Source organism: Amphiura filiformis, chromosome 17 (assembly GCF_039555335.1).
Source record: "Amphiura filiformis chromosome 17, Afil_fr2py, whole genome shotgun sequence".
Lineage (NCBI taxonomy): Eukaryota > Metazoa > Echinodermata > Ophiuroidea > Amphilepidida > Amphiuridae > Amphiura > Amphiura filiformis.
The window spans coordinates 4,405,654-4,420,877 of record NC_092644.1 but is presented as its reverse complement, the minus strand read 5'-3'; the positions used below and the strand labels follow the sequence as shown (position 1 = coordinate 4,420,877).

Below are 15,224 nucleotides of genomic sequence, written 5' to 3'. Positions count from 1 at the left end.
TGGGGGTAACGTATCTGTCTTAACGTATCTGTTCAGCCTTTTACAGCCTTTTTCTGAATCATGCAAGTGAACAGGCTGTATAACGCGACCAGAGGTGACTCCGTATTCAGAATGCAGTTCGATATGTAGAACCCAGGGGGATGGGGGATAAATCCCCCCCCCCCAATATTTTGCCAGGGGGGATGGTCCATAAAATCATTCCCCCCCAATGTTGACGCCTGATAATGGGTTTCTGACCAAATTAACCCCATATTTGCCCATTTTAGCCCCGAAAGTGCAAATTTCCGTGCGCTTCACACGCATTTATTCTACTTTTACACCATATTTAATCAGTTTAGCTTCAAAATAGCAACATTTTTCACACCATCCACGCAATTGTACCATAAACTTATTCTGTCGCCAAAAGGAGCTGGATTGACTATACTTCAAGAATTTTTTTCCAACTGCATCCCCCCATGTCAAAAAGAAATCTACGCCACTGAAAATAGCAAAAACCATGGGATTTTTTTCTGTGTATAAAACTCGGAAGGGGGGGGCACCTGTGCCTACTGAAGCATGAAACAGAGGTCTATCAGAAAATGGGGGTCATTATGTGTGGAAATGCTAAAAATTGGGTATCATTAAACAAGAAAAATAACTTTCTGGGCAAAAAATGTGCAAAATCTTGCTACAAATATGTAAAAAAAAAGAATCAAAATGCATGCAATGATTTGGTGCCTATTTCTGAAAAAGGGGGTACTGGGTGTAAGCTGATGAAAAAAAGAGAGTCATTGGGTCACATGTAGTAATGTATTATGTGAGTGCACCCGGGGTATAAAATGGGTTAATAAAATGCATATCATTTGTTGCTCAAGAAATTTTACAAAAAGATGCACTTGTACTGAGATGTTGATGCATATAATGCACTCCTGCAGAGCTCCTCCTACATTAACATCTCAGTATGTGTGCATTATTTTGTACAATTTCACTCCTAACAATTGACACACATTTATTAACCAATAATTAGTAATTTTAATTTGTTTACATCAAGCTCACAGTTCAAACAACAAATAGCGATACCTAAGGACAAAGTACATGATCAGATACCTGTGAGTAGTGAAATGCCAAATAACAACCAGATTCAGCACAGTGAGTGAGTCATGTTGATGATAGGTTCAAAATGATTGCATATAACATATTTGTGATAGTTGCCTTATTTGCAGGACAGGTGACACAGTGTTCAAGTCAACAGGTAGGTTTCAATCATGAAATTCACATTCTCGGTGTATTCCGTTGTTTACAGGCTAAAGTCATGAAAGTGTAGCTAAGTGTGGGTCTATAGGCCATTGTGATTGCCCTATACTAAAAAAAATAGGCCATTGTGATTGCCCTATAGGCCATTTAGGCCCCTTAGGCTGCTGTGATTGCACTATATATGCAATTGTGATTGCCTTATGTGCCACTAATGTCCTATTCGCTGTTGTAGTGCACATTACAATATGACCATTGCTAGGTCAACTGGATCACGCTTTCTTTGTTATGAACCACTAATCAAAATGATCACAACACAAAGTCTATGGCATATCAAAATTCGGAACAGGTGTATGAGCCCAGGCTTGGGAGCAGTAACCAAAATGTTACTAACATGCACTATACGACAGCGAATAGGTCACTGTGAGTGCACAATATCCTATAGGCCATTGTGATTGCCCTATATAGGCCACTGTGATTGCCCTATATATACAGGGTGTCGCAGAAAAAATTACCGACGAATGAATTTAGACGCAAGTTGAGAAATCGACATCATAATTCAAAAATCTAAACATCAGCATGTAGCCCATCGTATTCTGCATCTTATACGCCAATTGTGCCGGAATCGGTTGACTGATCGCGATGATATGAGCGATTACATAACGCATGTGTCAAGTTTGAAAGAAAGATCACTCAACACAATGCGCACTAGTGGTTAACTGTTAATGGGCTTCATATTGTGTTCTGAGAAATCCTTTTCGTTCTTTTTAAACAATCTGTTTCTTGCAAAACATTTCATTAGTTTGAAAATTAAAGCTTGCATGTAAGATGATGCTCGGTAATTTAAATATATTTTTTCGTTACTATAAATGTTGCATGAAGAATTATTGCATTAAGAATTTCAGGTGGCTTGAAAACATTCTCACACATTAATGTTTTTGGAATGTTGTAATGCAAAGTTTAAATCTTTTAAAACTTCAACATTAATGTTGCATGGTATCAAAAATCACATGTAAAGCTGTAAGCACTTGATCATTGTCATTCTTGGCACAAATGTTCTTTGGAAAGTTAAAATATAACATATTTGCACAACATAAAGAATTAAAGTTGGAAAGCTTCAAATTGCAGAAATCAAAGTTTTCTCGGACAAACTGTTATTCATCTTCAGTGAAAGCATAAATGTCATAACACCGTCAGATTATGAAATAGATAATGTGGACTAAATTTAATGAGAGTTTAGCAAGCAGTGAGTGAGTTTGAAAAAAGCACCTGTTGATCAAACTTGGAATGAATTGCATTGATGCACACATTATGTAATCATTCATTTCTTGGCAACCAGTCAACCGAATCAAATAAAATTTTGTATGTGATGCACAACAAAATAAGCTTTTCTCTACATTTTAAATTTTTTATTCTAATGTCTATTTCTCGACATTCAATTTAATTTGCTCGGTAATTTTTTCTGGGACACCCGGTATAGGCCACTGTGATTTCCCTATAGGCCACCAGTGGCGTAGATTTGTTTTTGACACCATAAACACGATACGCGCGTATCGTGCCTACCCATGAAAAACTACCCTTTTCACGCGTTTATAATATTATCGCGGATGGTGTACAGGCCACAATGGGAGTGACCCCCGACCTAATTATGTCTGCCGTTGCTGAACATGCGCTTATGCTGAACTTAATTTCAAAACTTTTATTACCGTGTGTTTTGTACTTATGGAAGCAAAATCTGCTCTTTGTTTTACAAATGATGTTATCTAAGGGATATGTGAATTTACTTTATAAGATAATTTGAAAGGAATATCATAACTTCATGGGGGGGATGGGGTTGGAACAATTTCTTGAAGTATAGTGAATGCATCACTATTTGGCGACAGATTAAATTTATTGAACAAATGTGCGCGAAGCGTGCGAAAAATTTTGCCGTTTTGAAGCTAAACTGAGGAAATATGGTGCAAAAGTGGGATAAATACGCCCGCAGCGCGGAAAATTTTGCAATTTTAGGGCTGAAATGGCCAAATATAAGGTTAATTTAGTCAGAAACCCATATACAGGTTTCAACATTGGGGGGATGATTGTATGGACCATCCCCCTGGCAAAATATTGGGGGATTTATCCCCCTTCCCCTGGATCTCGCCTATGTAGGCCACTGTGATTGCCCTATAGGCCACTGTGATTGTCCTATTGTCTGATTTTCATTTTTTTCATTCCGATTCCATTCCATGGGATTCCATTCCATTTTTATCCATTGCATTTAGTAGTACCTGCTACTGCATATGTCGGTATTCATAAAATGTCACAAAAATGACATGTGCCAAAAATCAGAAGATTGGGTGATCCTGTAACTTACATAATGTTATGAGAAACTGATTTTAGATAAAAGTTACCGAAAGCGTTTAAAAATTTACCCGTGCGCCATTAATTTTATAATGGTTTTTACTCAGGAAAACCCACCAAATTTTGAGCGACAAGTTGCTGAAGTCAACTGCCTTACCATTGAAAAGTACAGAAGACCACCCACTGTGCTAGAGGTCAACTCTCCAGACATACTGGCGCCCAGCCATAATGGCAACCTCCATTTCTCTCTATCAAGAATTTATATGTTGCTATTTATAAATAAGGAATACAGGACTGGCATTAAGTTTTTATGTGAATATGTATGGGTATTATAAGGCTAAACAAGCCTTCGTTTTGCAGTGTCCAACTCTATGTACAGGTACAGGTAAATAGGGCTGGGATGCATTACACAATTTTTGAGTTCCACGGTAACATTTGCCACCCTTTCCCAGAACTCCAAGACACCTCAAACACACGACTGCTCATATTCAATGATTTGGTATATCAGGTAAACCCCCAACCAGTTCTTGAAAGCATACTCTGGGAAGCTGGTCAGGATGATATAGCCTTGTATCGGATACCAATAATTACCTACACACCTCAAGGTAGTCTTCTAGCTGCTGTGGAGGCCAGGAAGTACAGCAGTGCTGATACAGGACCAAAATTCTTGGCAGTTAGAAGATCTACTGATGGAGGTAAGAACTGGGAGGGTAAAATATACTGTTTGAAAGTGTTTGTTACAGCAGCTCTTTAACTTTTCTAAAGTGAGTGTAACATGATATTCTTATTGTAGAGGCTCAAAGAAATTCAAACACACTATAATAAATGAATTTTTAGGCCATTAATATACTTCCTGTAAATCATGATCCCTGTAAATCATACTGCAAACCACCTGTATGGGTGGGTCAAATGTCCCATTTTTGCATCATTGTAGCCAAAACTCTCAGATGCACATAGCCTATGTCGTGTTTTATGACATGACAAGCAATGCCTTCCTTCCTTCATTCATTCATTGTTGCCCACAAAATTGCATCAGTCACCATGTTCTCATGTTTTACACACATTTGCATTGATGAATTTTAAATTGATTCCCATAAGGTCACAACTGGACACCACAGAAGTTTATCCTAAATGATGGCTCCAACTATGATGGTCTTAATCTGGGTGCATTCCTTGTGGATGATGTCACCAAATCCATCTATATCTTCTATTCCATATGTTTTCATCTACAAAAATGCACCACTGCCACAGTTTACTATGTGAAGAGTGTTGATGATGGAATCACATGGCAGGTACCTGTTAATGTTTCACAACACGTTGGAACACAAACTTGGATACCAGGACCTGGACACGGTGTGCAAGTAGGTTCCAGACACTATGGATCACGATGGCCTCATCCCAATGGCATTGTTCAATAACCTCAATTAAACACCCATAGTGCAAAATTTGACCTCAAGCACCAGACAATAAGCTTTAAAATGATACCAACATTGGCTAAATAGCATCAATACTTCATACAAGATATGTATAATTTTGTAATGATACCTTTATATATTTGCCAAATTGCTATTCTAAATAATGGGCCAATTAGTTTCCTGCCTTACCCAGGATTGAATAGTAATATTTTCATAGTTCAACTCTCAAGGCTTTGAAGTCTACTTAGTCCCACAGTCAAATACCATGAAATTAAGAATTCCAAAATTTGATTTTTTTTTTAAATGGGAATGTCGTCTTTAAAGGCCAATAACTCAAAAACATGTCTGGTGACTTGTTCCGGGTTTTAATGGAGCTGGTCACATATACTATACCAGAAACAGGGAAGAAACATCCAGGTTATACAATCTCCAAATTATTTTAGTGGGTGTCCACAAAATAGCTCCAAACAACTAAGTTGATGCTATAATCAGCTCATAGTTGGTTTTGTTACCGTGTGTGTCGGTAAACAATTTCACATAGATTATCAAAGAACATGGATAAAGACCTGGGCGGCGTTTCATAAAACTTTTAAGTTTAAACTTAAGTTTAATTCTTTATGAAACGCCGCCCTGGATCATAATTCTATACAATATTCAAATCATTCTGATCACTCACACCTGTAACATTAGTGTCCCAAGCGGTTGACAACCATCAACTTCCTATCACATCAATTTGCATTTGTTGATTCCACAATACAGAAAAAGTATGCCCCTAATAAAGACAGACTCATTGTGTGTGGCCATAGAAATATCAACCAACAAGGAGACGGGATGTTTTGTCTATTGAGTGATAACCATGGAAAAGTTTGGAGGTATGGGGGCGCTTTATTCAGCATACCTTACAATGTTATACGATTGAATGGTGATTTTACTCCTGATGAATGTCAGGTAAGCATAGTAATCAAACTTGTCTATATTTAGATTTTACTGGGGATTTTTAACATAATATTTTTATCTGTCGTCTGCTTCACATACTGTCATATCTCAAAAGGCTGCCTTTTGTGTTTTTTTTATCTAATTGTGATAAGATACACACACAGTAAAATCAACATTTAATATATTAATTTTGAGGTATTATCACAATATTACAATCGCATGTCTGTTCTTAAAAGAAAGAACCATGCTGAAATATAATAAAACAACATGAAATACATCTATGATAATAAAAATCACACAAGGCAGCCTTTTGAGATAGGGCAGTATGAGATGCAGACGACAATTGAAGCACCTCTTCAAAAATTGGGCATAAACAGAAAGATACCCGATTTCACACTACCTAATAGCATTATGTGTTGTTCTTGATTTACGGATTCAATCATGTTTCACTGTTGTTTATCACCATTTGACAATGATTCGTACCCGTCGTCTGTGTGGTTTACTTCGCTAGGGAAGCTTTAGCTGCCCGAGCGAAGTAAACCTCTCAGACGCGCCGGACACGGAAAAAAAAAAGTTAAATGTGATGAACAAAGGTGAAACATGATTGCATCTCTTTCAACAACGAAAACCAGCTAATGATTGTATAATTCACATGATTATTTCATGAGGAATATTAGTTAATCATTGACAGTCAACCTTAAAAAGATATTGATATCAGCAAAAAAACAACAGAATAAAACAGCACTGTTTAGCCACTACTTCCAAAATACAGAATTCAACTTGTAAATGTACATACACACACAGGTTCTAGGTATGACAAATTTTACCCGCTCATGCATCACGCATAACGCGTATATGCGCTTGCATTCGCATATACACTACTGTGGATTCATCACAGATTAACAATGATTGGCTCCTGTATAGGATGAGTTGTTGAATCTTTGTTTCACTGTTGTATGATAAGAAATCCATGACATGTCCATGTTTACAAAAAATTCTCTAAATGAGCAAAATTAAAAATGGGGCAGGGTTTTGAAGGTTGGGCAGCCAGCACAAGTCATGCCCGTCAACAAGGTCCCCCCCCCCCCGACCCACTAAAATTCATGTTACTTTTTTCATTTCTGCTGTAAATTTGGAAAAAAAAATTGCTACGATTCCAACGAGTGGCAAATTGGTCCATTTTATGTGACAGTTCAATTTAATCTAGAGGTTTCTCATTTTGTGTAAACCGTATTTCCTCGAATAGTCGCCCCCGTCAAATAAACGCCCCCACCACTTTTTTCAACCAAAATGTTTAAAAAATGCCGATATTTCCATGCTATCTTGTGTAGTAAGCTTACCAAGCTGCTCACATGGTCGATAATAGCAGCAATAATTGGCGAAAATCTGCATTGGAAACCAGGAAGTGAACCAAAAGTCAGTGTTTCTAGTTCATAGTTCGTCATTTTAGCGTGACTTTTAAGCTTACCTAATGATTTTAACGGGAATTGATGTGCTAAAAATGCCCCCCCATGTGGAAAATGCAACGCCCCCGAGGGCGTTTATTCGAGGAAATACGGTAAGTATGGAAAATGGCGAAAATGTTGAATTCCATCAATACATGTATTTTGCTCTCACACTCTACAGCCTGTGGAATTGCCAGATGGATCCATTACTGTAAACATACGCAATCAAAACCACTTTCACTGTAGATGCCGAATGGTAGCAAGGAGCTTTGATGGAGCAAACACTTTCCCTCCAAACTACTTGACCTTTGACCTGGGACTCAATGACTCAGCTGTAGCAGCAGGATTGTTATATCATAATGGGGTCATGTTTTTTAGTAATCCAAATAGTCAAACTGAAAGTAAGTTTTCAAAAACTACCACAAAGATTGCTTCATTTGATTTCCATATAAATGAAAATACCATTTGTATAACCTGAAAATTAGGTAAAATTGAATAAATTCATCAGGTCCGTAAATTATCCATGACATAAAGAATTTCATCTGATCAAGACCAGTCAAAACTTACGTTTTTCTGGACGTTTCATCAACCATTGGTTGACTTCATCAGCAATGTTGCTGTTTTGAAGTGGTGTGTGATATTGAAGTGTCCAGAAAATGTAAGTTTTGACTGGTCTTGATCAGATGAAATTCTTTATGTCAAGGAGTGTGCCTAACAACAATGGCAACTGACCAGGGTGCCGACACTAATGATCATGTTAGTCTGAGTTCCTCTGACAATAATAATACTATGTATATTCATGGCAGGGGTAGCACTAGGTTTTAAAACCAGGGGTTCTCAGAACCCCTGAACTCCCTGAAAGTGTTAAAAATATGCGCTCAAATCCTAAAATGAGGGGTTCTCTAATCTGTCAAGTATTGAATGTAGGCGTTTTAATATCAGTATCAGATTTTGTGATTTTGGTTACAGTGAAAAATGATGTGTTACCTGTACCATAGTTAAGCAAGGCCCGGCAAAAACACAATCTCACGCTTTTCATGCCGCGATTCTCGCTATTAACCAACTATCGCACTTTTTAAGAAAGTTCCCAAGCAGTGTACTTTAATAAAAGTGTTGCTTTATGCCATAAAAGTTCGCCGAATTCCATAAAACGCAGTTCAACTTCGGCCATGTCGGCAAAGACGTGCAGAATTCAACACCATTGCAAGCACATGGAAGCTATGCTTTACTCAATAAAAAATGACATTTCATTGCAAATGAGTTCAAGTTTAGGTCAAATATCATGATATTTACTGAATTCCTGGAGTATTTTGACTATAAAACATAATTCAAGGGCAAATTTTTGTCATTTTTTTCTTCTACGGCCGATATCATTGCGTCGTATTTCACCGATGACATATCTCTACACACCACCTGCCAAGCATTATGGCAAGCCACATCATTCATAAATGCGAGTTTTGCCCGATATACTGGTCGAGGAGCCCGCTATACTGGTCGGGGAGCCCGCTATACTGGTCGAGGAGCACGCTATACTGGTCGAGCAGCACGCTATACTGGTCGAAAGCAGCACGCTATACTGGTCGAGTTTCACCACGCCCGAACGGCAGCGAAGTTTCACTACGCCTTGAACGGCGAGTTTTCACCGTGACGCCGAACGGCGAAGTTTTTCTGACGTCGATCTAAAATACTTAGGTCCGTATGCACAAAAGAGTTAGACCGGGTCTAAAGTTAGACCTGGTCTAAGCAGAATTTAGTTCCACCAGGAATGGACCTTTACTCTTATTTCCTTCCTAAAGTAGCTAGCAAATTTTAAAGATTTAAATGCAAAGTTCAAAATAATACAAAAGAACTTAAGAAAATGTAAAGGAAAATGTCCTTTCTCCTGGTATTAAATTCCACTTAGACCAGGTCTAACTTTAGACCCAGTCTAACTCGTTTGTGCATACGGACCTTATAGTTCACGAAAAAATACTACATGTAGGATTATAATAATGTTTAAAAACAATTTTGGTAAACTTTTTTCGGGGGTGGGTCTTTTATCTAGTTTTTTCGGTATATCTCTTATAAAACGGATCAATGTGCCCGGCAGTTTTAAAAGCGTGGTTCTCTTGCTCTCGTTTCTGATTGGACTTTAGCCGTTAAAGACCCATCCAGTTGACCAGGCAAACTTTCAAGGGCAACCCAATTAAGTAGGCTTAAAATATAATCAAGTCAATGTTCACCTCTATACCACTAAACTTTACACAGCTCCCAACTTAATGTGTTTTCCAGATATTTGGAGCGGCCTTTAAGCCTACACAGCCACAGGGCATTTAAACAAGCTGCGCCACGCAGAGTTTGACCCAATTGTAACGCGATCCAAGATTTGCTAGTTTTGCGTAGGCCTACACGCGCATGTATTATTTGTATTGCTACTTGAACAATGTTCAGAATGTTGTATGCATAGACATACCACCTAGACCTATAACTGCCCATCCCTTAACACAGCGGGAGGTGAAGCCCCGTATCCAAGGTGATATTGACGGATTGACGGGGTTACTAGGCGAGGAGAAATATCGCTTACATTCTGACGCTCGTTATGCGTGTTTACTGCGCCGTTATCGCCTCGCGTCAAATGCAACATGTTCTGTAGACGCGATTGTGTCAGCTTGTTTGCGTCCGAGTTGCGTCCTTGTCAAAATTGTTGCTATGCAGTGTTGACTTCACTACGCGAACCAAAGTCATAGGTCTAGGTTCTTGTTTGTCTGGGGTTGTATGAACGGGGTTCATTCATAGGATTTCGGGCATGATAGGTTCATTCATATATTTTCATGACTAAACGATTGTTTATGCCCGAGGGCTTTAGCCCGAGGGCATAAACAATCGTTTAGTCATGAAAATATATGAATGAACCCCTTTCATACATACGCAACATTCTGCTTGCTGTTATTTCCCTTCAAAACTAAAAATACCATCATTTTAAACTAAAAACTACCAGTTCCTTATCATTTTTTTTAACAGTTTCTCCATCGCTATAAATTGTAAGAAAACGTTTTCTTGCTCAGTCCATCGTGCTTGGGCGCTGCTGAACATCGCGTATACATCACTCGCGAAGCGTCCATCAGTTCTCGCGCGGCTTGTTTATGACCGGAACGCCGGGCATAAACGTTGTTTATGCCCGCCTATCAACCAATCACGAATGCTGTTATATAGCGAGTATGTATGAACGTTGATTTATACGAGTGTTTAAGCGATCATGCCCGAAATCCTATGAATGAACCCCTAATTCAATGTTAGTTGTAAATTCAATCAGTCAGGTTATTTATTAATGTTATTTATTGAAGATCGGGTTAAGTGTCAACCGGTATTCTCTGAAATTTGTTCATTTTTCGTGCGCACTCTTTTTGCCCTTTAAACACCCCCCCTCGGTACTCACATGTATACGGGATGTGCCATCATGGTTTTAGTCTCAATGGGTTTTAGTCTCATATATTTTCCTACTTTATTTCCCCGGATAGTACTGCAGCATTACAAGGAAAGCCGCATTCAAAGACCACAAAAAATGTTTGGTTGTACTAGGCTACTTGTAGGGCCTACTCCACCGACCGATCCTAATGTGCAGGGCCGACCCATAATAGGCCTATATGTAGGCCTATTACGCCTATTTTTTTTAATCCAAAAATTAAAGAGTCTATTTTTCTTTTCAAAAAGAAAAATCCAGTTTTCCCAAAAAATTGTTTTCCTTCAATAATTCAAAGCACATTCCTGACAAGCACTTTTTATTGTGTAATAAACATTTAGACCATATCAGAGAGGATGCCCACAATTAAGAATTAAAAATAAAATAATGAAAAATCATAAAAAAGTGAAATGTATATGATGATCAGTATTATATGATGTTAAAGATCGATGTCAAAAAACTTGCTGTTTGGCGTTGTGAAACTCGCCGCTTAGGCGTAGTGAAAACTCGCTGTTAAGCGTTAGGAAACTTCGCCGTTAAGCGTGGTGAAACTCGACCAGTATAGCGTGCTGCTCGACCAGTATAGCGTGCTGCTCGACCAGTATAGCGTGCTCCTCGACCAGTATAGCGTGCTCCTCGACCAGTATAGCGTGCTCCTCGACCAGTATAGCGGGCTCCTCGACCAGTATAGCGGGCAAAACTCGCATTTAGGCCGTATAAAATTAATGTTTTGGTTCTCGTCCAGAGGATTTTCATGAATTGATGAGGGAGGGAGGTGTTTTTTTTTTTTTTTTTTTTCAATGTAAAATTAGCATTGTCAGTAGTTTTCGGTCTTCTCCAACAGTGCTCGAGGAACGATGAGGCCCTTTTTTTTTTTTTTTTTTTTTTTCAAATGTGAGATTCTGAGGATAAACCCCTAGAGTACCACAAAAAAGACTTGGAAGTGATGCTTGTTCTCTAATAAACTTATTTATATGTATGAAGATTTCATAAATCATTCCAAAGTCTAAGAAAATTGAAAAATCTAAAAAAAAAAAAAAAAATCTGACAAATCCCAGAAATTGAGGAGGGAGGGGCGAGAACCAAAATATTAATTTTACACGGCCTTATGAATGATGTGGCTTGCCATAAAGCATTTCTTTCCGATCCCTAGAATTAGAAATTACCAACTCACGTACGTGTCATCATTCAGTACTGCAATAACTCATCAGCAGTGATTCTAGACAATATCGCAATCTGTGTAAATATGCCGGCGTGTGTGTATTTTATTTCTATTTTTAATTTATGTTACAATGCTACGGCGACTTCACTTGAACATTTATGTTACATTGCATTTTATGTTACATAATTTCTGGATGGGCCGTAAATTTTGGAGATCGAAGCTTTTATTTTCTTTCACATGTTTTCATTTTTCTGCGCGCATGAAAACCCCTGAACTGGTATGCAAAAATGAATATATGCGCTCAAAGTTCAAAATATGCGCTGTACGCGCAGAAACGCAGGTTAGCGCGACCCCTGATTCATGGTGATAATCATGTTGTTAATAAGAATGTTGTTAATAGTAATGGTGCAACAATGGCAACTGAGCAATGCTTTGAGTAAAAACCATATGCAATTAACAAAATTTCCTGGCTCCTGCCCTGTGTAACTGTATTGAAGTGTAAAAATCCAACCATGTTCAAGTTATACATAAATCCAGACTTGACATTTCGTTTGCCGCATCACATGCTGACATATTTGCAAAATACACATTTCGATTTTGCATAATCTTGATTAAAACCTGGTTGAAAGTAAATGTAAATACACCATATTTTCAATGTAATTTACTCATCACTATCAAAGCATATCTTATTACGCAGCTGTAAGTTTGGACTTTATTGATGTGCGTATCAGTAGTAAGAAAAAGCAAATAATTCATTGTATACTTTGGTCACCACACATGACATTCCAATATGGTGGATTTCTGATACAGTAGCTTTCCCTTTTTCTAACCTCTACAGTATATTGTGCTATTCCAGTTGAAATCCATACACCCCCTATGGAAGACATGATCATAATCTTCTACACAAGGAGTGTGATTTTCAAATGAGGTTACCTGAATGGGTGACTCCATTTGAAACCTACACTCCCTGTGCGGAAGATTAAGGGCATGCATTACACAAGGGGTGTAAGGATTTCAACTGGAATTGCTCATTCTTTGTATCTCATTGCAGGAGTGAACATGACATTACAATGGAGCTATGACAATGGTACCATATGGACAGGTCGACTCCCAATCTGGTCTAAAGCAAGCTCTTACAGTTCAATGACAGCAGAACATGGAAGTCCTTCTTCACAGAATCACATCTTTATTTTATATGAAAAAGGCATGAGTACAACTATTGAGTATATTTCCTTAGTAAGACTTAGCCTGTATGAAGGCATCTGATTCTGTGTCACACAAATCACAAATCACACACGGTGGCGTACATCGCGCAGTGTATGCGAAAAATCGTCACGCTATGGCAGACTGTGTTCATTCAATTGAAATTTCTACAGTAGTTTTGTATCTGCACCAAAGAATTTTAAAGAGAATCTGACATCCTACATTTAGCCCCAGACAAAATCATGCTATTTTGGATTGTCACACATGGGGATCAGTGAGTGACTGTGCATAATAAATCAAGTGTCTCCAGTGTCCATATATTCTAATATTTCCATTTCCATTTCATTTATATCATCATCTTCATCATCTGGTTCATCGTTACCATCGTCTTGACCTAGGGCATCGTCATCATCATTGTCATCTTCACCATCATCATCGTCGTCATCATCATCCTCATTATCATCTTCTCCACCACCATCTTCAGGTTGAGATGTTGATGGCTGATTTTCACTGGTGTCAGAATTTTCTGCAAAAGGACACAATAAAATAAACCATTTAAGAAAAAGAAACATAGCATATGCTTAGTTTAATATTCAACAACTCTTCCTATACCTTTGTACAGGAGCCAAGCATTATAAATCCACAGTGCAGTAGCGTATACACGGACACAAGGTTACACATACGTGTTAAAACCTTGTCATGCCTGAACTTATGCGTAAACACTGTCTTATGTTGGAAGTAGCAGCTAATAAACATTACTGCCTAATTTCTTTAGTTTTATTGCTGATAAATCAACCACTGAAACCAAATCAAATAAATTTGACAAATCTTAAGGGGTGGGGTATGAACGTTTGGACAGTATTTATTGTGGGATTGGCTAGATAATAGTACTTGTCGCTCAGCAATAGAGTAAAAGTTTTACGCATGTAATGTTTGGACCAAATAAAGAGATCATTATATGGTTTGCTCTTCAAAAGAATATTGCCCGCAAGAGGTGCATTATAATAATCATTTGCGGTAAACCTTTTATGATAGCGTACTTTACTACGTACGTCACATATTCACATTGATAAATGCGCTTGTCACTGATTGGCTGCTGACCCAAACTGCCTTTGCCGAGTTAATGAACTATGCATCGTTCACATTGTTAGTTGCACGTCGTCAATATCGCAGAAGTACGCTCTTGTCAAAAGTTTACAATTTACTATAGTTAAAGACATATCGTAACATTTGCTGATGGAGGACACCCTCAATATTTTTCAGAATTCTGTTTTCTCCACAATTGTAATTTACTTTTTTCTAAACTAAAAATCAAGACGTATGCTGCTGTAGTTTTATCAAAATCCGAGATTTTGAAAAACTGTCTTTATAAGACGGTTTAGGCCTATTATTATGATGGAAATGTTAGTTGAATGCAATGTTCATAACACAGTACCCGGTACATACATGGCGTCCTCCGTCCTGGACGGTCATATATACCGTATATCCTCAAATAGTCACTCCCCTTCAATTAAATGCCCCCACCACTTTTTTCAACCAAGATGCTGATATTTACATGCTATCTTGTGTAGTAAGCTTACCAAGGTGCACACATGGTGTCAGCAATTGGCGAAAATCTGGTCATAAACCTGGAAGTGAACCGGAAGTCATCGTTCCGAAGTTCATACAGTATGAGTTTTAAGCTTTAGAATTATCATTCTAAAAATGACCTCTAATAAATGCCCTCTTTTGGAAAATACAACGCTCCCCGGGGCGACTATTCGAGGAAATATGGCACACACACAGTAGCATGACCGACGGAGTAACACGCATTGGCACTGGTAGTAAATTCTAATTTTCTTTGCTTGTTGGGCTCAAAATTAAATGGGGACATATCTGACAGTAAAAGCTAACATTTTATGGAAAAGAAATATTAATCTATTTTTATGGAAATGTTACAATATGGCTTTAAGAATAAAAAGTGTTTGCAACAACTTCCGTCACAAGGGCACCACATGGTCGCCTTGATCATAATCACAAATCGTCAAAATTATTCTTACCAACTTGTTTGC

At 38.1% G+C, this 15,224-nt stretch overlaps 1 protein-coding gene across 1 annotated transcript; it reads left to right on the top strand.

Annotated features, from left to right (window-relative positions):
* The first annotated feature begins 1,159 nt into the window (after positions 1–1,159).
* LOC140138331 (sialidase-1-like) lies at positions 1,160–13,236 on the top strand. The gene is made up of 6 exons (XM_072160238.1): positions 1,160–1,231; positions 3,953–4,268; positions 4,672–4,982; positions 5,748–5,936; positions 7,551–7,770; positions 13,022–13,236. Exons 1-6 carry the CDS (start codon positions 1,160–1,162, stop codon positions 13,234–13,236), a joined length of 1,323 nt encoding a protein of 440 aa, XP_072016339.1.
* The last annotated feature ends 1,988 nt before the right edge of the window (positions 13,237–15,224 follow it).